A 27,855-nucleotide genomic window follows, 5' to 3' on the forward strand; every position below is an offset into this window, starting at 1 on the left:
TTGGCTGGAGAGTCCAGAACCACGGGACACAGTCTTAGAATAAGGAGCAGGCAATTTAGGACTGACTTGAAGAGGAATTTCTTCACTCAAAAGGTGGTGAATGTTTGGAATTCACTGCCCCAGAGGGCTGTGTCGGCTCAGTCATTGAGTATGTTCAAGACTGAGATCGATAGATTGCTACATAGCAAAAAATTCAAGTGTTATGGGGATCGTGCAAGAAAATGAAGAAGTGAAGATCAGCCACGATCTCATTAAATGGCTGAGCGGACTTGAAGGACTGAATGGCCTACTCCTGTTCCCATTTCTTATGTTATGTTCTTACGACAGTAAATGTCAGTGAGAGAGACATCAGATTCCCCAGTTGGGGAATGAGCTCAACTATCATGTTGATCTCTGTGGCATTACCTACCATCTCCATCCTTCCTCTTGCAGGACAAGAGGACCTATAGTAGGAGGGAGATGTCCTGGACAGGCGCAGGACTCCCAGATGTATGTCCGCTTACCTCCACTGAGGAAGAGGCCTTGGAGCTTGAGGGCACCCAATATCCAATGGGGAGATCGGAGTCCCTGCACAAGCGAGTGATGATTGTCTCCTGTAGGCATCAATGTTGGACTCACATAATCTGTGGTAGGCATCAGGAGAACTGCATAGCCTAACCCACCTGTTTGTGTTCTCTCATGCAGGTAGCCATTGGCAGGGGTTCACAACCACTGTGGGGGCCGGCCATCCACCTCTGAGACGGAAGACAACTCAGACGATGCAGTCTCCCATGACTTTCTTGCACCCTCCTCCCACGCCGATATTTTCACCTTGGCTTTAGAATCAGGGTCACAAGCTTGAGCAGCTAGCAGAGGCTGACACAGCCGAGGCCTCTGACAGTCAGATGACTGTGGGTGGCCAGGCGCCCCAGAATGATAATCAGCCTCTGGTACCAACAGCACAGGGCATATTGGAGTTGCAGAAAGGGATAGGGTAAAATCTGGCAGAGATGCCAGAGGACATGCGCAGCCATGAGCAGACGATGGAGGAGTCCATTCATGCCATGTCTGCTGCCATGTCTCAGGCCTATGAGCGCATGAATTCCTTCATCGAGAGATTGGTGACCCTCACGGAGAGCCAGATCCCAAAGATCCACACTGAGCTGTACACCATCACCTTGGCCATGAGCTTGACGCAGCAATGGCAAGACGAGAGAAGGAACAGGAGCACAGATGCTTCTGCAGCTCCTGCTCCTTCTCTGTTGAGCCTGGAGGCTCAAGGGAGCCTTCAAAGGGAGGAGCAGAGGCTGACAGCCATACCTGGAGGCTCCCATAAGGGCACTTCAGAGTGTGGCAAATGGCTCATCAGCTCCTCTGCCAGTGAGCTCAGCTCCAGCTGCCACGGCGCCTGAGAAGAGTCCTGCAACAGTCCAGAGCAGCCCCAGGCAGCTGGGGCCTTCTAAAGTCATCACAGGCCAAGGGGCAGCCTGATCAACAGCCTGCATCCAGCCCAGCTGGTGTCACTGGGATCACACCGTGTCGGAGGACCAGCAAACAGATTAAAAATTTGGGTCTCACAGGTGTACCATATACGTTTTGTATTAAATAATTAAAAGATCCTTTGTTCCAATCATTAGGTTTCATTGTCTGAAAGCCATATACCATTATGCCTTAATTGTGAGGTGTAAACCTTCCCCTTTAGGGCTATGCCAATGTGTCCACAGCCCTCATTAACATGCCAATGTGATAAGAGCCCTCATTTTCACATGCTCGCCCTTGGGCACTAGTGCATATTGCATCTGCTCGCAAGAGAGGGACCACAAATGGGTCGGAGGCGACAGAGTTCAGGTATTAATGTGAACCTTTATTTCACTGTCTGTGAATGAACAGGATGGCTGCGAACGAGTCATTGTGAGGTTGTCTCTTGCCTCCTTTGCGCATTGCTCTACCCGTGTGGCCTCCTGCCTTGGTACCCGAGGAGGAGCCAATCCTGTCGGTGACATTACTGATGGACCTCAGAGCCCAACCTTGATGATGGCCCACCCTCTGTTCTAGCAGCGTGAGCCAACAGACCCATCACAAAGCAGTTTGCCAACCCCATTCTGACCATCCCCACCTCCAGTCTCCAAACGCACATTTCTTCCCCTTGCAGAGCCCCCAATACCCTGGACCCCTTTGCAGAGCCTGAAGCAACCCTGGGCCCCTTTGTAGACCCCCCTAGTACCCTGCTCTCCTTTGTAGACCCTCTGGTACCCTGGACCCCTTTCAGAGCCCCTGGTACCCCAGACCCCTTTGCAGTGCCTGCAGCAACACGCTCCCACAATAGCTTCCAATGCCCCCCCTTCCCCTATGCAGCAGTGTTCAAGGCTGCCTATCCGTCACGTCAATGTGCCTCTCACCTTTGTGCCGTTAGGTTTCACGGATCGTGAATTCAGAGGCACATTAGTGCCGCTCGCCATTCACAGAATTGCTCATCGATCATTAAATCGCTTTTAATGATACTTAAATACATTTAGAGTCATAGAGCCATAGAGATATACAGCGTAGAAACAGGCCCTTCGGCCCATCGTGCCTGTGCCGGCCATCAAGCACCTATCTCTTCTAATCCCTGATCAGTAAATCAGTATTTCAGCAAATTAAAATAGGCTCCCTTCGTGTTACAGTGATGGTGCCGCCATTGTGCCTTCCTGCCACTGACAAAATCCAGTACCGATGTCGCAACGCCGGAGTTCAGGGTGGATGGCAGCATTGCAATCCTCCGCCCACCCACATCGCCATTCCAGCCCACGGCTGCAGCATAAAATCCAGTCCTATTTGTGAATTACATGTAATATGGACAGCAATAGACATTACACCTTGGAGCACAGATTTGAAAGATTTTGTCATGCAAGTGGCATTGTCACCAATGAAAACAGACTCTTTGTTGAAACCGGCACCGTATTTTGAAACAATTTTGATTATCGCTTGGGAAACTGTGGTGTAATTAACAGCTTTTAAGTGGACGCAGTCTGCGAGTACTGTTGTTAGCTTTCTTGACTGTACATCTTCAGCCTTACCAGACGTAAGATCAGACAAAATGTGCAGCACATAGTTATCTTGCTCATCGGTGGACTCATCACAAATAATTGCAAAAGACTCACAAGTGTTAATCTGAGACTTCATCTCCTCACAACGTGTGGGTAGTTTATTTTTTTTATTTAGAGATACAGCACTGAAACAGGCCCTTCGGCCCACCGAGTCTGTGCCGACCAACAACCACCCATTTATACTAACCCTACAGTAGTCCCTTATTCCCTACCACCTACCTACACTCGGGGCAATTTATAATGGCCAATTTACCAATTATAATGGCAAGTCTTTGGCTGTGGGACAGAACCGGAGCACCCGGCGAAAACCCACGCAGACACAGGGAGAACTTGCAAACTCCGCACAGGCAGTACCCAGAATCGAACCCAGGTCCCTGGAGCTGTGAGGCTGCGGTACTAACCACTGTTGGCAAGCAACAACTATTTTACACTTTACATTGAATGAATGCCTGCAGCTTTGGGGGATCAAGTTTTTCCAATGGTATGTTGGCGCTTGCAAAAGCATCCATAAGTTTCATTGTAACCAACTGACGATTTTCTGAGCTCTCTGCTGTCTTCTTAAATAGAGATGAAATAGTTTCTTGTTTTATTGCGTGTTTTCCAGCAGTATGGTGTCAGATGCTCTCTTTCTGCTGTGATGGCTTTCAGACTCTAAGTGGTGCTGAACCATTGCCCACTGTGTGTGATCCAACGAAACACTGCAGCTTGTACAAAACAGTATTCCACCATTGGAATGCAGAATTTAGCTTCCAAATTCACTTGATATGCTGCAGTAATGGTTGTGGCCGTTGTTGATTTGCTTATTCTGCCATTCTCACTCGTCTGCTAATACTCGAGACTGCTTCCCTTAAAACTGCACCAGAAGCCCCCCTTCATCTACCAAATAATAAGTTGAATCTTGTGACAATCACTAAAACATGCAATGTTCGGAACATGCCCAGCAATCAGCAAGGTGTGCCTTGTGTCAATGAATAAAACGTGCAAAGTTAGCAAAATGGCTGATTTCACAGAGGACCCGGGATTTCCATGATGTATTTTTCATAGCTGCGAATTTGCTAAGCTCTGCGCAAATAACATCCACCCCATTCCCTTCATCAAACTTCTCTGTTACTTCATCAAAAAATTCAATTAGATTAGTCAAGCATGATTTGCCTTTTACAAATCCATGCTGACTATCCTTAATTAACTCGAACCTAAGTGTCTGTTGATATTTTCCCTGATTATAGTTTCAAAAACCTTACCCACCACTGATAAACTAACTGGCCTGTAGTTGCTAGGACTGTCCTTACACCCTTTCTTGAATAAGGGCGTCATATTTGCCACTCTCCAATCCTCTGGCACTTTCCCCATGGCCAGGGAAGATTGGAAGTTTATGGCGAACCCTTCCACGATCTCCATCCCCACTTCCTTTAGAAACCTGGGATGCAAGCCGTCTGGACCAAGCGACTTATCTACCCTAAGTATAGCCAGCCTTTTTAGTACCACCCCCTCTCAATTATTATCCTATCCATTGCCTCTACTGATATTTTGTCAGCCTCCATTTCCTTAGTGAATACTGATACAAAGTACTCATTATGTATATTAGACTTGCCCCGCACCTCTAAGCATATATTACCCTCTCTGTTCCTAATAGGCCTTACTCCTCCTCTTACTACACACTTACTATTTACACGCCAGATGATGGTTCCCTTTTGTGTTGACTGCCATTCTATTTTCATATTCTCTCTTTGCTAGTCTTATTTTCCTCCCCTCTCAACTTATTGTATATGGCTTGGTTCTCACTTGATGAGTTCACCTGATATGCATCATACATCCTTTTTTTTGTTTCATCATCATCGCTATCTCCCTGGTCATCCAAGGAGCCCTGTTCTTGGTTCCCCTACATTTCACCCTTGTTGGAATATTCCTAGCCTGTCCCTGAAGCATCTCTTCCTTAAAGATAATTTTGGTCTCTTGAGTATCCCAATTTTAACTCTTCCACCAGTGGTAACGATGCTTTCAGCTGCCAAGACCCCAAGGATGGGAATTCTCTCTCTAAATTTCTCGCCTGCTCTACTTCACTTTCCTCCTTTAACATGCTCCCTAAAATCTACCTCTTTGACCAAAGTTTTGGTCATCTGCCATAATATTTCATGCGCCTCGGTGTCAAATTTTACTTTATAAAGCACCTGTGAAGCGTCTTGGAACAGTTAATTACATTAAAGGTGCTATATAAATATATATTGTTGTTGCTGTTGACTGTAATCAGACAGAAATTGATACCATGCCAATGAAGTAGACATTAGGACAGGTGACCAAAGGCTTAGCCAAAGACGTCAGTTTTAAGTAGTGCGCCAAAGGAGAAGAGAGCAGTGGAGAAGCGAAGATATTTGGTAAGTGAATTCCACAGGTTAGGGTCTAGATGGCTGATGGTTCAGCCACCAATAGTGGGGCAAGGAAAGTTGGGGATACACAGATGTTAGAGTTGGATGAACACAGAGTCCTCAGAGGATTGTAGGGCTAGAGGAGGTTACACAATTATGTTAACTATAAGCACCAGCTGATTGAAGACAATGAACTGCATGCAGCCAACAAGACTAATTAATGGTGTCATGAAAATCCCACCTGTCAAATGGGAAATATTAATTTCATTGGTTGGAACCTTGCCTGAGACTTTTACTGGAAATTGTTATAAATAATATTTAAAAAAGAAAAGCGGGCAGCCAAGATGGCCACTGCAATTTGCATATGAAACAGCAACACAGCAGACCAGACACAACATGACTGAGGCAACTCAGCCAGAACAATGGGGGTGCTGTCTGATTTAATTACCAGAAATGGCTTTCTCAACACGGTCATCAGCAGCCATTGACTCTGAAAGAGCCAACCCCCCACTATGTGCGACTGGACAGCCTGAAGGGAGAGCCTTGAATCTCAGAGAAACATTCCAGAAGGCCTCGTTAAAACACAAAGAAGTTTGGGAATGTCATGTGATTGCTTTGCAACTCTGGTGAGACTGTTTTTGAGAGTCAGAAAGCAGTAACTGTAAGCCATCAAGAAAGCAGCACTCTCTCTCTCTATATATATATATTATATATTATATATATATATATATATATATATTATATATATATATATATATATATATATTATATATATATATATATTATATATATATATATATTATATATATATATATATTATATATTATATATATATATATATATATATTATATATATATATTATATATATATTATATATATATATATATATATATATATATATATATATATATATATATATATATATATATATATATATATATATATATATATATATATATATATATAGAGAGAGAGAGAGAGAGAGAGAGAGAGAGAGAGAGAGAGAGAGAGAGATATTATATATATATCCAGTAAAGACCTGGAAAAGACCCTGCTGCAGCTGGTAAAGTCTACAGACCATCACAACCAATAAATAGGGGGACAAGAACCCCCTCTTCTGCCTCCCGGAGCCAGAGAAGAAAGCCTAAACTGTGCACATGGCCCAGTGAGGACTTCAGGACTACAATTTCAGCTAAGGACTCTGGGACTGATGAACTGTATTTAAATTCCATTTATTCCAGACTGTTTTCCCTTTGTAATTTATTTGTGTGTGTCTCTCATGTGAATGAGTGCGTGAATGTGTAGGGTATGTTTCGTAATTTTAACCAGTTTAGAGTGTTAAGGATAATAAACTTACATCTTTCTTGTTTAAACTCCAGAAAACCTGTCTGATTGGTTCATTGGCAATTATATATTAGAGAAACAGGAGCAAGCGCTCACAGAGGTGTTAAGTTCAATCACTGAGAAAAAAGGATAAAGTCTGTTGCAGTTAAACCAGAGAAGGGGTGAAAGGGGAGCCTGAGATCCTCTCCTTACCTGCTCATAATAATGGATATTCCACAGGCATCCTGAAACAGCATTTCAGATGTTGGACAAATCTAGTAGTCTATTATGGGGACAATATTTTGGTGTAAGAAAGGGAACTACGCACAAAAAATTGGGCACTAATCCTTTGCTCCCATTCTGCATCTGAACAACACCTCCGCTGAATTTCCTGTCCTGTGGGTAAGGTGCCCTTCTGTCCCAAACAGGCTGTGATTGTGCACCACCTTCTTCAGAAGCCATGACTGAGGTACCATGAATACTACTGAATCTGGAGTGTTTGCTCTGCTCATTATATTCTTCTTGTGATGAGTTTGGGTGGGTTTTGAGAGGTTCTCTGGTGATTCAAAGTACTAGAAAGGCTTTTACATTTCTGCGGGATACTTTATGAAAGAACTGCAACACAATTTGTCTCATCACTGCTCAATTAGAACCAACAGCCATGCCTAGAATAGACAGAGCATTATTTCCATACATGTACATTTTACCTACAAAACACATTAAGGGTAGATATTCTTCAGTTGAAGGTTATGAATGCCGTTGCTTGTGTAATTTTTGTTTCCATCATTATCTTGCCATTTATATACAGCTCTGATTCATTTAGGAAGCAACCATTACTCTTTTACATTTTCCTTGTATGTTTCTCAATCTTTTACACAGATAATTTGGCACAAAATATCATTCCTGCAAGCAAGGCCTCACTCCCTAGGAGTGGGAGTGTACAGCCAATATCTGATAATGGAGCAAGCCCAGTTTAGTTTAGAGATACAGCACTGAAACAGGCCTTTCGGCCCACCGAGTCTGTGCCGATCATCAACCACCCATTTATACTAATCCTACACTAATCCCATATTCCTACCACATCCCCACCTGTCCCTATATTTCACTACCACCTACCTATACTAGGGGCAATTTATAACGGCCAATTTACCTACCAACCTGCATGTTTTCTGGCTTGTGGGAGGAAACCGGAGCACCCGGAGAAAACCCACGCAGACACAGGGAGAACTTGCAAACTCCACACAGGCAGTACCCAGAATTGAACCCAGGTCGCTGGAGCTGTGAGGCTGCGGTGCTAACCACTGCGCCGCCCTGAAACAGTGACTGAACAATGTATTTAGTTTACTAAATCTGTCACGAGCTCTCTCATGCTGACCTGGACTTTGGAAAGTAATAGAATAAATGCCCAATCAATTAGAGACTTAGGCTGGAAACTAGAGCATAGTGCATTAATAATAAGATAAGTAGTATCTAAGATAGTGGAGCAGATTACAGTAATTTGTTGAATCGCCTTGTACATGAAAACACAAGCAACCTAACATTTTGGCGAGAAGTTTTCGTGATTAGAATTGGGAATGATGCACAGCACCTATTTTACCTCCACATCTTAAGAACTGTATATAGTGCTGGGTCCTATACTGCTATCTCTTTGTACAGGTGACTATTTCATTAGTAAATCATTTTTAATAATACATTGAATTATCACAAAGATGCAAAATAGGCAAGCATGTATCAGCAATTATGGGGAGAAGAATATTTGAGAGAAAAAGGTACCAACATTGGTAAATTTAGAGAAGCATTGAAGTCAATAATATTGCAGGCAAAATCTTGACGTTTTATAGGAAAAAATGTAAGTTAATCTAATCTTCTCGCTGGTTTAAGGGAGTGGGGAAGGAAATAAGAGATAAGGAAATAATGTCTTTTATTTTATAGTTTAATCCTGGGCATTAATAATATAAAGAGATTAGGACCAATTTTAACCATGCTCACCAGGTGGAATCCAAGCTGATGGGCAGCTACTTACTCTCACAGATCCCATTGCCTTCCCACAGGTTGCAGTTTTAATATGCTCTTTTCAGCATTGGAAGGCAACAAGGTCCCGTTTTAAACATGCAGATACGGCTCTGATGATTTCATCAGAGCCCCGACTGCAATTTTGTTAGGAGGTCTGCATAGGGGAACTGTTGGGGCCCCTCAGCTAGGTCAGGAACTGAGGACTAGAATGATGTGGGACTCATATTATTCAGCTTTGTTTCCCTGTGGGCAAGGAGAAGGATGAGGATGCCACGCCGCTATTTAAGAAAGGTGATGGAGGGAATCCAGGGAATTATAGACCAGTTAGTCTTACATCTGTTGGGAAATTATGAAGTCTATAATTAAGGATAGAGTGACTGAACACCTTGAAAATTTTCAGCTGATCAGAGAGAGCTGGATGGATTTGTAAAGGGTAGGTCATGTCTGGTGAATGTGATTGAATTTTTTGAAGAGGTAATTGAAGAGTGGACAGGGAAATGTCTATGGATGTTATTTATATGGACTTCCAGAAGACATTTTAAGTCCCTCATAAGAGACTGTCAGCCAAAGTGGAAGCTCATGTTATTGAAGGCAAATTATTGATCCGATTAGGATATTGGCTGAGCAGCAGGAGATGAGAGTAGGGATTGGCAGGATGAGACTCGTGTGTCCTGCAAGGATCTGTTTTGAGACCTCAACTTTTCACTTTATTTATTCACAACTTAGACAACGAGACTGAAAGCCACATATCCAAGTTTGCTGATGACACAAAGATAGGTGGCATTGTAAGCAGTGTGAATGGAAGCATAAAATTACAAAGAAATATCAAGTGAATGGGCAAATGAAAGGCCATTCACTTTGGACTTAGAAAGGATAGAACAGAGTACATTTACTAAACGGTGAAAAGCTAGAAACAGTGGAAGTCCAAAGATGGTCTATGTACACGGTCATTAAAATGTCATAAACAGAAAATAATCAAAAAGGCTAATGGAATGTTGGCCTTTATATCTAGGAAACTAGAATACAAGGGGGTAGATGTTACGCTACAGCTATACAAAGCCCTGGTTAGACGACACCTGGAGTACTGTGAGTAGTTCTGGGCACCAGAAAGGATATTCTGACCTTGGAGCAAGTGCAGTGTAAATTTACCAGAATGATAACTAGACTCCAAGGGTGAAATTACAAGGAGAGATTACACAAACTCTGGTTGTATTACCTGGAATTTAGAAAGTTTCATTGAAGTTTCCAAGATATTACGGGGAACAGATAGGATAGGTAGAGAGAAACTATTCCTGCTGGTTCAGGAATCTGGGACCAGGAGGCACAGTCTAAAAGTTAGAGCCAGACCTTTCAGGAGTGAAATTAGGAAACGCTTCTTCAAACAAAGGGTGGTAGAAGTTTGGAACTTTCTTCTGAAAAATGCAATTGATGCTAGATCAATTGTTAATTTAAAATCTGAGATTAATAGATTTGTGTTAACCAAAGGTATTAAGAGATGTGGGGAAAAGTGGGTATATGATGTTAGGCCACAGATCAGCCATGATCATATTGAATGGCGGAATAGGTTCGAGGGGCCAAATAGCCTACTCCTGTTCCCATGTTTCTATGAGCGAAAGTGTCCCGCAAGGAAACCGGCCCTCTCTCATCCCTCCCCACAACTACAATGCCCTTCCAACCCGTCCCTCCTCACCCACTCACTTAGGTACTGGGGAACATTCCCAGTGACTGCCTCCTGCTGCCTGAAACCCCACTAAAACCCAACAGCCAGCTAGCACTTCACACAGGGTTTAGGTGAGAAGCTGGTAGGAGTTAAATTCTCCAGGGCTTCACCCTGTGGAAGACCAGATGGTTCGCCATCTGCCTAGCCCCTTGGCCACATGATTCCTATAAGGGAGTTAAAATCGGCTTATTGTTTCACCTTCCATTCCAGATTTAGAGATATTTTTATGGTAACATTCAGACGTATTAGTGTTCTGACGCATTGTGCCATCGAATGGGGAGGAGTGATGCACTCCATTTTTTCATCTACAGATCCTGATCTCAGCTGGAGAAGTGAAAATTGAACCAAGTCGGCCTGCAACATTCTCATATACCTGCTTGAGGCTGGATAAGTGCAATGGTGGCAGCAATCTGGCAATAGGCCAGTGGCTCATTCAACCAGCAGGAAGTGATTTACAGGACCAGGACTGAGATTTTAAAAAATCAACAATGAACTTTTTTTTTAAATCATAGAATAGCTCAATAAAGATTCTATTTTTAACCTTGGGAAATGCATTAACTTATTATTAATTAATTTTGTATAAAACTGACCAATGGAAAGCTTGAATGAGCAGGTTAAATAAAATCCTCTGTAGCACTTACAGGGGTTGAGAGATAACTGGAAAAAAAATACTGTAAATGTAAAACAAAATAAAGACTTGCATTTATGTATCACCTTTCATGATCACAGGACATCTCAAAGCACTTTACAGTCACTGAGATACATTTAAAGTGTAGTCAGTGTTATCATGTAGGAAACACAGCAAACTCCAACAAACAGCAATGTGATAATGAACAGATAATCTGTTTGTGTGATGTTGATTGAGGGATCAATATTGGCCAATTCACTGGGAATAAATCTCCTGTTCTTTGAAATAGTGCCATGGAATTTTTTTATGTCCACCTGAGAAAGCAAACAGGGCCTCAATGCCTCATCTGAAAAATGGAACAGCAGTCTAAATTTATGCACTCAAGTTCGGGAGTGGGACACAAACCCACAGCCTTCTAACTCAGAGATGAGAGTGCTACCAACTGAGCCACAGTAGAAAATATTGCAAATATGCAACACCTCAATACCATTGGGAGTCAGTGTCCAGACACAAATCACAACCTTCATGTGAAAGCAAGGTTTTATTTGCTTCAATGGAGATTGTTATTCAGGCATTTTGTTATGATAGTTCATACATTCACAAGAAAGCTATGGCCTAGAAATTATTCGATACCACCCCATTTTGTAGGCATAAAAGGAGAGCAAAAGCTTCCACTATGGCAGGCAGTTTGAGCACAAGCATTTCACACCAGAAGTGAGCCACCCACCATATTGGTAAAGGCAGAAAAAGAGGCAACCAGACCCAAACCTGGAACAGGCATCAGGATCTTTGCTTATGCAAAAAAGGGGTTTAATGCCTCTTTGAGGCTCCCGTTGCAAAACTGGTCTGCTCTGGACCCAATCCGCACAGTTCTGGATACATTCACAAAATTGTGCTCTGTATGCTGTCACCACCAAAAAGGTCCAGTTTGTTCAATAATACTTAGCTGAATGTGGAGCTGGGAGGAAAAGACATTCTTCTAGGTCCACTGCAGTGTTGAAGACCATTGCTGCTCCTGCTTGGGCCTCTCTCCTAATTGCCCTCCCTTCAATTCTTGCCATCATTTCCCTCCTTTCCTGATCACCCTCCCCCTTCCAGGACCTACCTGAGGGCTACTGCTGATAATGCAGCAGTGCAGAATCTGATGTCACTTTGCTGGTGATCTCCCTGGGAATGCCCAGCAGGCATCCACAATTCGCCTGTCTCATTTAAATGGTATTGAGGCCCAATATTGGCTGAGGCCTACCTGTTCCAATGTACTGATTGCTCCCTGCAGCCAATTCATGCTAGCAGGCCAATGTGAATCAGTTTTTAGGCCAACCAATCTAAAATTGAATCTTAGGCAGGACCTAAGATCAGCAATCAGTATACAAAAAAGTTAATATTTCTGTATGAAGCTTTGAAAATTTGAAGAGCAGGACTATTCAACTATGCCCAGTTGTAAAAAAAAACCTCAATATTTAGTATGAATTCAGCCAGAAACAAAATGAATTCTAACTTTTCTATTAATACAGTGAGAAATGTGCACTCATTATCACTTGTTCCCTCCCCCTTGTATATGTCTGTTGTGCATAAGTTCTATTTTCTTTATTGTTTGAGGGAGCAAGTGGGCAGTTTTGGCTGCACTTCCGTTTGCTAATGACTGACAGTGACTGTGAAACAGGTGCCCTGGTTTGAAACGTTTCTACAAAGCAGAAGGTTTGCTGCACGGAGGGAAGTGATAGTTAAATTGTGCCAGAGTAAATGCTCCTTTAAACCGATTTATCTCATTCAGAGTGTGGCCATTAATGGCTGTTAATGTACTCATTGGCAGTAGTAAACGTTAACTTTGACATAACGTATCTTGATCGGTTAGTGTGAAGAACTATTTTCCTCTCAAAGTCTGTATTGAACTAAATTTTGCTTTGCTCAGAGTTATTAAAGGCATATCCCATTCTATGACTGTACAAATCCCTTGTAAATGAGACAGCAACTTCCAGTATCCGCACAATCGCAGCTAAATGCTGGGGAAGATACTGAGGGGAATTTTATGCTCTCCTCCATGGTGGGTTTGGAGGCGGGGAGAGCATAAAATCATGTGGGATGGTGGCGGAGGGAGGGTTCCCGCCACCATCCTGCCTCCGCCAAAATTTAGTCTGGAGCGGGAAGGCCTGTGAACGGCCTTCCCAACCCGGTGTCAATTGAGGTTCTTAACGGGGCAATTAACCCCAATTAAGGGGCTGATCCCACCACTGCAGCCCTGTCACTGCATGGGAAGCACAGCACGAGAAACCATGTGGGCTGCTTCCCGGCTCCAGGAAGGGTGGTGTCTCTTGTTAAAAGGCACTTAGTGACTGAACAAGGAACCTGGCATCGGGAATGGGGTGGGGGCCCACTGAGAGCCAACCCTGCCCTTGCGAGTGACCACCAATACCTCCCCTCTCTGTGGCCTCTACTCCACGAGACCCCTCCTGCCCTGACCTACTTGTGGTCTGGGTCCAGCGCCGCTCCTGGGCCTCCAGTAGATGTTCCTCCGGCAGCTCTCCAAGGGCAAAACGTCAGGCAAAGGTGTCTGTGATCCTGTGGAAGGCCCGCCGTTGTCCACTTAAGTGCCTGATTGGCATCAGATTCGGTGGGCGTTCCACAGAAGAGTGGACACGGGGTTCTCAGTGCGTTTTTTTCAAGCTATTGAGATCCCTGTTGCAAGCATAAATCTCGGCCACTGTCTCAGTTGCCTACTCCTCTAGAAGCTGCACTATACTTGTATCTCAGAGAGACTCAGCATTTCAAATACATGGAGTGTATGGCATGAATTTGCTGTACTCATGATAGATACACACTAAACTCACCAGAAAATGTTAATGTTTGTCTATTTCAGTGTAAATGAATTTTTAACAGTGTGGTAGGTCCCTATTACTGCCAAGCAACCTGTTGGATTCTGAAAATTTACATTTATAAGTGTAGAGTCTCATTCCTTCAGATTTCAATCATTGTTGGAGATTTTAAAAATAAAAAAATTGATTTTTTAAGTTTCTTTCTGGATCTTTTTTACCTTTCTCTTAATCCTATCTTTCATTCACTCTCTTTATTTTGCTTTCTGTACATGATTTTGCATTGAATTAAATATTCTAACTTACATTTCCCAGTTTAGAGTCTGCAGGGGCATTTTTAACCCTAGAAATGGATGGGTTTGTGTTAGCGGCAAATAAAATTCTAAGAAAATCTTAAACGCAAACCCAAACTGCCTCAAGCCCGTCCACTTCCGGTTCTAACAGAGAGGGTTGGGGGGAATGGTGAAGAACCTGCTCCCAGGAGGGGCGTCACCCATTTAAATATTTTAATGAGGCTGTGACCCTCAGATTTTTCTTTGTTCCAGATTCGACGCTGGTTGGCGGGGTTTCCCAAGCCTCAGGAAACCCAGCAGCTAAAGTGAAGCGAGGAACAGTGCGTGGAACAGGCAAGTACTTTTCTAGCACTGCTAGAAACCTGTTAATCTCCCCAGCTATCAGACCCCCTGCTCCCCTGCAATTCGATGACCCCTTGATGTCCTCCAGGGCCCACAAACTTCTCCTGGCATGTAATCTTACGGCCCCTTATGATCTTCTCCCCTGCCCTTTCCCTCCCCATTGATGTCTCCCCTTGGTACCCAGTCTCTCCAGGCCTATCCATCCACCCTTGATCTCCCCAGATCCCCAATCGATGTCCACTCCTGACACTCCGACTTACCCCTCCGATTCCTGGCTACAACCTGATGCCATAGGTCTACCTGCTCAACAGCCAGTCAGCCTTTCAATCTGGCAGCGAGAAAACAATTCCAAAAATGGTAATCAGATCCTGCCATTAAATTCAGCAAAACCCATTGTTTTGGGTTTCCCATCCTCAAAACTGCCCTCCCCACCTCCTCATTAATCCCCAGGTCACTGAGGGTCTGAATAATGAACCTTAAATCTGACACTATTGTTTGCCCTGTTTCAGATCCCCTGTGGAGGGGGCTGCACTCTTTTGGCTCTCTAATAACTGCAAATCGCAGTGCAAAAGCCCACAGAAAGTCTGTTGACAAGTGGAAGTATAATGAACAGCGAGCGTCATTTGATTGCCGCTGACTGTGAAATCCGGGTCAGTTGTTTTACTGGTTACCCAATGTGCAACTGGGCACTCACTTTCCATTTATTTGCAAAATAAATCAGTTAGGGGGAAGTTGCAATGTTCTTTCACAACAACAACTTACATTGATATAGCACATTTAACGTAGTAAAATGTCCCAAAGTGCTTAACAAAAACGATATCAATAAAAACATTTTTGACACCGAATCACAGAAAGAGATATCAGGACAGCTGACTAAAAGCTTGGTCAAAGAGGTACGTTTTGAGTATCTTACAGAAAGAGTGAGAAGTAGAGAGGTGGGGAGGTTTAGGGAGGGCATTCCAAAACTTAGGACCTAGACAGCTGAAAGCACAACTGTGAATGGTGGAGCAATTAAAATCAGAGATGGGGAAGAGACCAAAATTGGAGGAGCACAGAAATCTTGAAGGCTTGTAGGGCTGAAGGAGGATACACAGAAAAGGAGGGGCAAGGCTATGGAGAGATTCGAAAACATGGATGAGAATTTTTAAATTGAGGCGTGTCGAATGAGGTGCCAGTGAAAGTCAGCAAGCACAGGGGTGATGGGTGAATGAGATTTAGAGTGAATTAAGATACAGACTACAGCACTTTGGATGATCACATGTTTATGTAGGGAGGAAAATGGGAGGCCAGCTCGGAGAGTATTGGAATAATTAAGTCTAGAGGTAACAAAGAGATGGATGAGGGTTTCAGCAGCAGATGGACTGAGAAAGGGTCGGAGTCTCAGCCACTACTCCGCTGCTCGGTCATTATAAATTTTTAGCCATTGAGAAGCTACAGCAATCTGGCCAGTTTCACAATATATTTGATATATCTGAGTCAGAAGGTTTTGATTTCAAAGTATTGTTTCAGAGACTTGAGCACATAATCGAAGTACTCCCAGTGCAGTACTAAAGGAGTGCGGCACTAAGATGCAAAGCAATCACAGGATTTGACCAGCATCACTACCACAACAAAATTTGCATTTTTAAAAAATTCATTTGCAGGATGTGGGCGTCCCCGCATAGGCCAGCATTTATTGCCCATCGCTAATTGCCCTTGAACTGAGTGACTTGTTATATCATTTCAGAGGGCATTTAAGGACATTAGTGAACCAGATGGGTTTTTACAACAATGTGGTAACCATTTGATGAGCTTTCAATCCCAGATTTATTTATTAAATTCAAAATTTTACCATCTGCTATGCTGGGATTTGAACCCATGTGCCTTCAGCACGAGTTCTGAATAACTAGTCCAGTGACATTACCATTACAACACACCTCCCTTATACAGCACCTTTAAAAAGTAGTTTAACATCCAAAGATACTTCATGGGAGTGGACTCACAAAAAAAATTAAACCGAGCCAAAGAAAGAGAAAGAGACATTAAAGACAGGTGACAAAAGTTTATTCAAAGAGGGGCGCATTTTAAGGAGCAACTTAAAGGAGGAGTACGAGGTGGAGATTTAGGGAATTCCAGAGCCCAGGGCCTAGACAGCAGATGGCATTACTCTGTCAAACAAATGCAAAAAGTTTACCAAACACCTTTCAAACATCGACAACCTTTTAAAAAACAGTTAAGTGCATGGAAAGAATTCTGCAGCTAATCTAGTCTCAGTCACTTTCCACTGGCTGAGAGCAGCTAGGTACAGTGTCCAGGCCACAGCCAGAGGGAGATGGAGCTGGTAGCTGTCTATAATTGTACAGAAAATGGCTGCACCAATCATGAAAGCAGTCGCATGATATTGAACCAAATATTTAAACCTCTTTCACAAATACATAAATGCACCCATTAACTGGAGGACACAAATTTAAAACAATTGACGATGAGCCAGATGGAAAATGAGCAGAAATGATTCTTTGCAATGAGTTCTTATGATCTGAAATGTACTGTCTGCAAGTGTGATAGGAGCAGATTCAATAGTAATTTCCAAAATGGAATTGGATATATACTTGAAAAGAAAAAAAGAATTGCAGTGCTATGGTGAAAGAGCTGGTAAAGAGCTGAACAGGCAAGATGGGCTGCATGGCCACCTTCCATAATGTAAGATACTAAGATTTTATGGTAATTCATGGAAATGTTAACAGTAAGATGCTTCAGCATAAAGTGATTCTAATTCTTGTCCTGGAGCAGTCCTTTCGTCAATTTTAACAAATTAATCCTCTCAATCTCCCAGAGAGTGAAAGAAACACGGTAAAATCAATTCAGAAATCAAAGATGTTTGCAGTGATATGGAACCCAGAATCATGCCCATTAAGCACCACATGAACTCCATCATCAAACCTAAACTCGAAAACTGGGTCAGCAGAGTGCCACAGAATTCCAGATGTGTCACAATTATGTATTTTGTTGGCAGATGTAACCAACCACAACTCAACACATGGAAAAATTGCAATGTGGTATTCTCACAAGAGGTTATGCTTTTACCATTTTTATAAAATCAGAACGGCTGTTTAAAACAATTTTCTTGTTTCAGAATATGAAGCTAATATATCACGTGTCACACATGTAACATTGTTTAGCAAAAAAACAGTTTCCACTATCAATTCACGTATAATTTATGCTAATAAGCCCAAAGATATCCCATCATTTCTTGTCATATATGTCCTACTTGGATCATCTTCTCAATCATAATTACATTTTCACAAAAAATACTAAAATACAAACATACTCTATGTGCATTTATCAATCCACTTGCAAGTTTTATCTTTTATATTTTTCCAGCATATATAGAACTATGAGGTATCAGTAAAAGATTTTGATAGAACCTGCAAAAAATCAAGCAAATACAATATACATATATGGCCGTTAACACTGATTTATAATAATTTTATGAGAACTGTTCTAAGTTATTAATAAGTTAATTAGAGTCACAGTCATGTTTCCTAATGATCTAGTCCTGCTCTTTCAACAAGTACATTCTCTGTCTTGTGCAGTGCAGTAGCTAATCACTACCTGTCACTTTTATTATGCATCACACATGACAAAATTTAGGACCAGTGTGTTCCCCATGCTGCATGGACCACTAGGTTCAAACAGTTGAACCCTGTGGCATAGGAATAGCACTGACTGCTCTGTGTGGTGCCCTGAAATCTGAGGAGACTGACAAACTAACACTGGAGTCACAGTGTTATAGCAGCCGATCACAACATTAATTCTCGGCCAGGTTTAGAAATGTCAGCACACTGGGCTGGATTTTATGGGCACCCCTGAGACGGGTTCAGAGGCGGTGGTGGAGTCACAAAAAATTGCAATGGGTGTCGGGGGCAGAGAACCCATCGCCAAGGGATTTTCCCGGGGGCGGGATAGGTCAACGACCGCCTTCTGCCCAGAGGCCCATTGAGGCCCTTAAGAGTCCTATTAACAGCCACTTGAGGGCCACTTCCCCCCGCTGCTGGGATATAACCAGTGGCAAGGGTGCCACCACCATGCAGGGAGGGAGGGCGCCTTGTAAAATGAGGCTTTGGGGGGGTTGGGGGGGAGGGTCCCTATTTCATGGGCAATTTGTGGCCCAGAGAGGACCCCTTCCAGCAAAACATACAACTTCATGCCTACCCCACCACCCCTTCTCATCTCGTTGGGGCCTTCCGGATTGGCTCCGGGGACCCCGCCTCACTTACTTGAGTTCCAGCGCTGGGCCTGGGTCTGAGGCCTCTGCAGTACCGGCAGTGGCCACTGCTTCTGGTGGTGCTGCCATTTCTGCTGAGCTGCCAGCACTGTGATTGGCCAGAAGCTCTTGGAGGCGGGTTCCCCATCTTTAAAGGGATGGAGGTCCTGGCACTGGAAACTTTGCCTCCGCAACAACAGAGGATCGTGCCGGGGCACGAAAAGGTCAAGGTAGGGTCCCTCTGCCTTTGCAGCCCGGCATCAGGAAGCCCGCCTCCTACACAAAATTCAGCTCGTGTGAGCAGCAAATGCAGAAAGTCTAAGGTTGGAAATTTACGTTGGGCAGGAGGCCCGCTCACTGGCCAAAAATTCAGGGGCGAGCCCGCCTCCACCGGGCCTGGAAGCCATGCCGTGATTTCACATGGTCCAGGCCCCTAATTGGTCTTGGGTGGTACTTCGGCCACTTTATGGCAGGAGGTCCCACTTCCAAGAGCTGCTGACCAATCAACGGGCCGGCAGCTCTTCAGTCCCAGCAGCATCACCGGGAGCAGTGCCCACTGTTGGGACTGTACCCAGCGAGTGGAGCAGCAATGGAGGAGCCTCCAGAATTAAGGTGTGAGGAGTCTCGACAGGGATAATCGACCAGGACCTGGCAAGGTGGGGTGGGGCGGGGTCAGTCGAGAGTGATGGGGGAGGTGCTCCAGTGGGTACACCTTGTGCCATGGGGGGGCCCTCTGTGGGCACAGGGTGCCTGATCAGGACAGCCCTCCCCGCAGCCCGCAAGGAGGCCACTAGGTTTAACTGGGAGGCCTCTACAGCTGACGAAGTGTCCATCCGCCACTGGTAATATCCCAGCGGTGGCAGGAGAAGGCCCTTAAGTGGCAATTAATTTGCCACAAAGGCATTAATTGGCCTGGGGCAGGCAGGCTATTTGTCACCTCTCCCGCTGCTCATAAAATTGCAGTGCGGGCAGGAAGCAAATGGGACGGCACTCCCCTGCCTCTCACTCAATTTATGTCCACCACCACCCTCTCCCTCACCTCCAGCCTGCTCCCGGGGTGGGGGGCGTAAATTTCCAGCCTGAGGGAGTGTGACTGCACCAGAACAGTCCAAGAAATCACAACTGGCCAAAATTGTTTGCATGTAATTCAGATTTGACTACAATACATTGAAGTAAAATTAAATGTGATTCAATAGATGGGAAGGGAACCATGGAAAATCATTGCTATTTCAAGACTCAATACTGTGCTGACACAAACTGACTAGTTAACAGGAAACTGGCCTTCTTCACTCTTAAACATTACACATATTAACCATCTATCTGGAGTCAGGAGCTCAGGTCTTGCTCTGTCCTTCCCTGTAAATATCAAACAATGAGCACAGGATAATTGAAAATCATTTATCATTCACCAAGCAAAATATTTTGTTGCTGTTCAAAGTGTTCTGTCGACAGTCTTTACTATCTATGTGTGAAGAGACCATCTTACCTCCTGTGCACCTTCCATGCCATTATTCGCAAACTCAAATACAAGCTCATTTTGTCCGACTGCAGTCGCCATAGCAGTGCATTCCTTGTCCTTAGCAACAGATGAGGTGGTCCACTTGATACTGAAGTAAGTGCAGAGAAAGGTCCTTCTCCTTAAAAAGTATCAGTTTCCATCAAATTGGTAGCATTTCAGTTCATAGCTGGCTTGAAGTAGGTGGGGGAGCAATGGAAGCCTTTGGGGTTGATATGAGTTCCAAAGAAATTGAGAACTCCCACAACAATAAAAAGGATTGTGAAACTTTGGAGAGAGCAGTGAATTTTTGTCCTGGATCGTGTTTCTGCATTCAAAGGTTTCTTGTGAAGACCACGTTGCTTTGTTCTGGAACAAAAAGAATTCAGTCATTTAAAGCAAATTTCGAATGGAGCTGAGGCTAAAGAATGTCTATGTATCATGTCACATCTGATGGTTTTCTTTCATTTCTTGTAAATCAGCAGTGACATGAAGTATGAATGGAACCTGAAGACTACTGTTTGGCAAAAGTTTGTTCTAAGTTTAAGGAACACAAACAGAACAATGATGACAATAATAGCTGTTGTTTCTTGTCCTATGCAATGAGAGTTGTCTTGTTCGTCAACTGATATCAGGCTGACTTTATAAAACAAACTCTTTTGAATCCTACCGACCTTCTCGGAAGAGCCTTCACGACTTTTGTTTTTGCAAAACAAGCTTTAGCTGCTTTCTGCTGTTTCCTTATCTCTGCTGCAACCTTGCAAAAAGCAGGAAGGAAGCAACACTGTGACTACGTCATGGCAAACCAGAAACTGCAAACAAACCCTCTCCATGGGCCCATGTGAGAGTTTAGTCAGAAAGGAAAATAAGTCACTGGCCAGTTTAAGGTTCAATATTTCAAAGTTTCCTTTGGTCAGAAGGATGTGGTTGAGTCTGACCGGAGTTACATTCTGCAAAAAAGGCCAAACTGTTATCCTCTATGGTATTAGTGGTTGTTTCGATAAATCAGTCAAGTTTTTCAATACATGATGTTTAGTGCTGTGAGATAAATCTGATTAGAACAGCCTGAATATTAATGTAAATTTATTGTGTATGGCTTGAACAAGCAGTAGCAAGTTTATCATCGAATTTATGGAATTAGCAAGCAGTCACATATCTTTAAATCCTCCTTTGAAATGGGACTGGAAGAGGACTAGAAGGTTGCAAATGTTACCCACCTGCTCAAAAAAAGACAAGGGATGATAGGCCAATCAGCCTAACAGCAAAAACCTATATTTATATAGCACTTTGGTACAGTAAAACATCCCAAGATACTTCACAATAGAGTTGTCAGATAAAATTTATCACCGAGCCACAAAAGGAGATAATCAGACAGGTGCCCAAAAGCACGGTTGGTGCGGAATCTTCTAGAGACGATAATCCAGGACAAAATTAATCATCACTTGGAAGAACATGGGCTAATAAATGATAAGCAACATGGATTTGTTAAAGACAAATCACGTCTGGCAAACTTGATTGATTTCTTTGTTGAAGTAACAGTGAGGGTTGATGAAGATAGTGCAATTGGTGTTATCTGTATGAACGTCCACAAGGCCTTTGATAAGATGCCACATAATAATTAAAACCTATGGGATTAAAGGGGTGGGGCAGCATGGATATGAAATAGGCTGACAGAAAGCAGAGAGTAGTGGTGCGTGGTTGTTTTTCAGACTGGATGGAATTATACAATGGTGTTCCCCAGCGGTGCGTATTCAGACCAGTGCACTTTGAGATATAAATGACCTGGACTTGGGGGTAGGAGGCATAGTTTGAAAGTTTGCAGATGACATAAACTTGGAAATGTAGTAGACAGTGAGGAGCACAGTAGCAGGCTTTAGGAAGATATAGACAGACTGGTGAAATTGGCAGACTCATGGCAGATGAAATATAATGCAGAAAATTGTGACGCGATGCAATTTGGAAGAGAAAGTAAGGAGATACACGATGGTACAAAAAAAGGTGCAGGAACAGAGACATTTGAGGGTTCACATATACAAATCTTTGAGGTGGCAGGACAAATCGATAAGGCTGTTCTAAAAGCAAAAGGGATCCTTGGTCTTTTAAACAGAGGCATAGGGCAGGATTTTCCTTCCGGGGGTGAGAAACAGACATCAGGTCAGTTTCCAGGTCCCGAACCCACCCTCTAGGAGAAACAGTCACTGGCCCAGATTTTGATGGAGGTGCCCCTTAACTGGTTTGGAAACGGATTTGGTGGCCATAGCAGCTGCCTGGGCAGGAACAGAGGCTGGACTGTGCAAATACGGGCCTGATTTAAGCAGAGCACGGCATCCATTATTGTGGTCTTCCAAAGGGTGGCAGGAGGAGGCCACTCTCCCAGACCAAGCAGGCCTGAATGGAGGTAGATGACACAGAACGGCCTTCCCACCCAGAGGCCAACTGGGGCCCTTAAGTGGTCTATTATCCCTTCTCCCCTAGAAACCATCCACGACGTTTGGTTGGTGGCATGAAGAGCTGCAGCAAACTGGACTGGCAGAGAATGAAGGAGTCATGGCAGCTGCTAGGAAAGTGAGCACACACATGCAGGAAACTCTTGTTGTGCTTGCAGACCAGTTGAGTGTTGAAGGAGTGGAAGCCTTTCCTGTTGATCAATCTGACTGGCTGGTCACTGAGTGCCTTGATGGCCACATGGGTGCAGTCAATTATGCTGTACACCTGGGGGAATCTAGCAATGAACGCAAAACCCCCTGCTCTCTGTGCCTGCAAGGCAGTGTCTATCTAATATTGAATGTACTATCGCAAAGAGGGCATCAGCGACCTGCAAGATGCAGTGCTGCAGCCATTTGCGAGATGCCACCAATGTCTACAGATGATCCTTGGAAGGAGCCAGAAGCAAAGGAGTTCAAGGCCAGAGTGATTTTGATGGCTACTGGCAGGGCAAGGTGAGCAGTGATGCGAGGTGAGAGATCTTTGGCGATGAGGACATAAATCTCAGTGACCATCCACCTGGAAAGTCGCAGTCTCCTGCAGTACTGGTTCTCCAACATGTCCAGGTAGCTCTGTCTTTGATGGTAGATCCTATGTCCTTCCTGCCCCTCGTCCCTCTCCTCTCCTGATGTTTGGGGCTCTGCCCTTCCTGTGGAGGGTGTTGCTCCTCATTGCCACTGGACCCAAAATCTGAGAGTCATGCCCTCATTGCCAACTGCTGCCTCCTTGTGCCAAGATGGTCCCCTCCCATGTTACAGCAATGCCAAGAGGGTGACGACTCCCTGCACTCGCCGAGTGCTTACTGCCCACTCTTCCCACTACCTGTACTGACCTGATGACAACTGTGTGCCAATGGCCAAGCCCCCCTCTGTGCCGTTCACCCTTTCATGGGGCCCACATAATTCCCTTGGCCGGCCATGAATTGTTCCCCGTTGTGTGTCCACCTCCATGCATCTGGTCTGCCCTAGGCTCAGCATGCAGCCCCTGGGCCCATGTCAAAATCTGAACATTCCCATCAACGAGCTCTCAATGAGCTCTTTAACAACCTTAATTGCTGTGACAGCAAAGAAATTAAATAGATTTAATACAGGTGTTGAGAATTATGTGGGGTTTTCCTAGATAGGAAGAAACTATTGCCACTGGCAGGAAGGTTGATAAGCGGAGGACACGGATTTAAGATAATTGGCTAAAAAACTAGGGGTGATGAGTAGAATTTTTTTTTATGTAGTGAGTTGTTAGAATTTGTACTGCACTGATTGGAAGTACATTTAATAGCAACTTGCAAAAGGGAATTGACTAGATACCTGAAAAGGAAAGATTAGCAGTGCTATGGGGAAACAGTAGGGGGGTGGGAGGAATTGGATAGCTCTTCCAAAGAGACAGCAGATGCATGATGGGGTAAATGACCTCCTTCTATGCTATATGATTTGTTAATTCTATAAACCTGCACTACTGAAATAGTCCAACAAGCATCTCACATTGGCTAATTTAATACAGAATTAACTGCTGCCTCGTAAGCATGTGAATTTCTAGCCCCTTATAGCAATGATTCTTTAAATGTAATGGATTAAGTAATTCAGTTAACTATAATAGATAGTGTGCAATAAAAGCAAGTATTCATTTCTGGAGCAACTCACTGGAGCAGTGTTAAAAGATTAATGGGTGTAACTTTCCCTGAGGTGATTCGCGGTGGATTTACGGCCGCTTTTAATACCAGTAAATCCACTTCTACACAAAATTAAATATTTAACCCTCGGTGGTGTAAGTACAAAATTAAATCTGGTTAGGCTTGATTTAGGTCTGTAAAAGACAATCTGAGTTTACACTACATGGCTTGGGAGGGGTGTGGTGGGGGAGGGAGTTTCCAGACTGATTTCGGCATTAAATCTCTTCAAGCTCCTTTTCTCTTTCTGAAATAATTCCCAGACTGCACCAAGCTGGAAAATTCTGGAACATGGAGCTTATTTTCACCCAGCCAAGTTGACATTAACAGAGTGGAAATGGCCTCAAAATGGGGGTTGATAGATTTATTGCCCACTTAATGCTGTCACTGGCTGCTGCCATTTTTAAAGGGGTTTCCTTTTGCACTCTTCCTGTTTCAGACAGTCAGCCTCTTGATTATGCAAATCATAGTTTTATGATGTAGTGAGCACCTCATCTCAATTTTCTGGGACACTGGCATTATACCAGGCATTGAGCAGCCTCACTATCAGTTCTTAAAGGGACTGCTACTGGTCACACTTAACATGGTCCAGAAAATTCTCTGAATTGTAATCTTGTGGATCCAGAAGGAGCAGGAGCAATGGCGGCTGGGTTTCATCCTCTCTGAAATGGCATTGCCACCTGCCACTAAGAGTTCAGAGTTTGTCTCTTCACTAACTCAGCTACTGAAAGGTTCATCATTGACTATTAATTGAATGTTGTGATGGAGAAGCTGCTTTTGGATAATGCAGAAGAACACAGTTATGACTGTCCTAAACAGTTAGCAACATTGGATATTTTACTTTTCCCTACCTATAAAGCTACACCAGAAATCTTCTAAAATCAGAATGTTGCATATAATTTTGTAATAACTATAAAAGGATTAGCAAGAAACTAATGTAAATACAATAGAGAGTGATATACTCTTACTACATGTGAAATTTCAATACAGGCGTAAAGATGTGCAGTAGTGTAAAACGGGTGATAGTGAGTTGGCAACCCATTTTACATCTCTCATTATTTTTATTGCCATTGAAGTCAATGGACCTGTTTTGCACTATTGCACAAAGACAAGATCTACCGCAAAGATTGGGAAGCCTGAGAATTCATTATTTCGAAAACTATTCTCGCTTACAAAAATATAACAGGTCAGCTTCATCGAATCACAGAATCGCTACAGTAGAGAAAGAGGCCATTTGGCCTGTCATTTCTGCACTAGTGCTATTCCCCCACCTTCCCCCCGTAGCCCTGCACATTCTTCCTTTTCAGATAATAACCAATTCCCTCTTGAATTCCTCATTTGAACCTACCTCCACCACAGCCTCAAGCAGTGCATTCCAGATCCTAACCACTCGCTGCATGAACAAGCTTTTCCTCATGTCCGCATTGCTTCTTTTGCCAATTATGTTAAATCGGTGGCCTCTTGTTCTCGATTTGTCCACTATTGGGAACAGTTTTTCCCTATCGACTCTGTCCCGACCCCTCAACATTTTGAATATCTCTATCAAATCTCCTCTCAACCTTCTCTTCTCCAAGGAAAACAATCCCAACTTCTCCAATCTATCTTCCTAACTGAATTTCCTCATCCCTGGAATCATTTTCGTTAATCTTTTCTGTTGTGTGAAGCATCTCTGAGTCTGCAGGACTATGAATGCCACTTATAGGGGATACTTGCCTTTATTAGCCAAAGCATAGAATATAAGAACAGGGAGGTTAAGCTGGAACTGTATAAGACACTGGTTAGGCCACAGCTGGAGTATTGCATGTCATTTTGGTCACCACATTATAGAAAAGATGTGATTGTACTCGAGAGGGTTCAAAGGAGATTTGCAAGGTTGTTGTTGGGACTGGAGAATTTTAGCTATGAGGAAAGATTGGCTAGGTTAGGGGAGACCTAAATAAAGTGCATTAAATTATGGGGGGTCTATATAGAGTAGATAGGAAGGCCCTATTCCCCTTTGTTGAGGGGTCCATAACCAGGAGAATAGATTTAGGGGAAGAGGTAGGAGGTTTAGAGGGGATTCAAGGGGAAATTGTTTCACCCAGAGAGTGGTGGAGATCTGGAACTCACTGCCTTGAAGGGTGGAAAAGGCAGAAACTGTCCTAACATTTAAAATGTACTTGGATATGCACTCGAAGTGCCATAACCTACAAGGCTATGGACCAAGAGCTGAAAAATGTGATGAGGCTGGATGGCTACTTGTCGACTGGTGAGGACATGGGCCAAATGGCCTCTTTCCATGTTGTACATTTCTATGATCCATGTGAAAATGTAGAGATCATCACAGGTACAATTAGAGTGAACAGGTAACTGTTGATTATTGAAACACTGGTTTAAAATAATGATGGTATTTTATTGTTTTGCTAGTGGTAAAATAAAGCAGTAATTTTAACTTACTATTACTTCAGCTGTTTCCAAAAATACCTAGCAAAATAAATCAGTTGATAGAACTGTTGTGCAGGCAATAAGTGATGGTTAATTCTACAGATACATGTCTGAAAAGCTGGAACAGAGTTCCAGGCAGTGGCATCTACAAGGGAAGGAGTTTCAAAGACAGAAGCCGCCGTTGTATTCAATAAGGATCTTGTTGGTGTGACCTGGAGGGCTGGTATTACAATGATCAAATGGTATTTGGCACCTTGTTCCGAGAAATTTGGGTGTGGAATCCTAAGACTTACAATGTGCCTCAGATGAGCACAAAGAGGGCTCGTAGCCCGTGCACAGGTTCATTCAGGCCTCAACTTGAACGCAAGGGAGGTGGCTGTAATTTTCCTACATTGCAACAGTCAAGAGACTTAAAAAATACACCATTATCTATGAAGTGCTTTGAGACATCCTGTAGTTGTAAAAGGTGCTACATAAATGAAAATTCTTTCTTTCTTTGGGAATTAACAAAAGTATAGCCCAGAGTTTGTTGATTGGCTGTCTAGTTGCATCCCATATTGAAGTTAGACAATTCATTTCCTTCTCCTGTTGAGTATCTGTTGTTAGCTGAATGGGCCCTTTCACAGGAGGTTTTGTTCCTGTAGTAAACAGGAACTTCTGATGGCATTGTGACTTTAAACTTGAGATCACTCTTTGGCAAATGCCTTAAACTGGAAATGAAGAAAATATGGACCATTTATTAGTTTGATTTCTTTGCAGTTCCTCTCTAATTCCAGAGCAAAGCCAACGTTCCCTGCACATTTACTTCCTTTCTGCCCGACTATTTTATCTTGATCAATGCTGTTTTTGTTTTCTGCACTAATCTGCTTACCAACAGCCCGCATTTCATTGCGGGCAATGCCCATATGACATGACTGTTGCACCACAATCACTACAATATGAGACGTACACCCTCACCTCCTGCTCATAGAAAGAAAGCCTTGTATTT

General features: G+C 43.5%; 1 protein-coding gene across 6 annotated transcripts in view; it reads right to left on the reverse strand.

Moving 5' to 3' along the window:
- The window catches only part of LOC137371471 (ETS-related transcription factor Elf-1-like), a 179,251-nt gene that overhangs the window by 87,628 nt on the left and 63,768 nt on the right, over positions 1–27,855 (reverse strand). For 5 of the 6 annotated variants that reach the window (XM_068034120.1, XM_068034117.1, XM_068034118.1 and 2 more), the window contains one exon: positions 20,288–20,665. In XM_068034120.1, coding sequence (XP_067890221.1) covers positions 20,288–20,359 — 72 coding nt within the window. In that variant the 5' untranslated portion in view covers positions 20,360–20,665. Of the gene's footprint in view, positions 1–20,287; positions 20,666–20,970; positions 21,048–27,855 lie in introns of those variants that run through there. The other variant, XM_068034121.1, reaches the window with a different exon arrangement.

This window comes from Heterodontus francisci, chromosome 6, assembly GCF_036365525.1.
Source record: "Heterodontus francisci isolate sHetFra1 chromosome 6, sHetFra1.hap1, whole genome shotgun sequence".
NCBI classification, from domain to species: Eukaryota; Metazoa; Chordata; class Chondrichthyes; order Heterodontiformes; family Heterodontidae; genus Heterodontus; species Heterodontus francisci.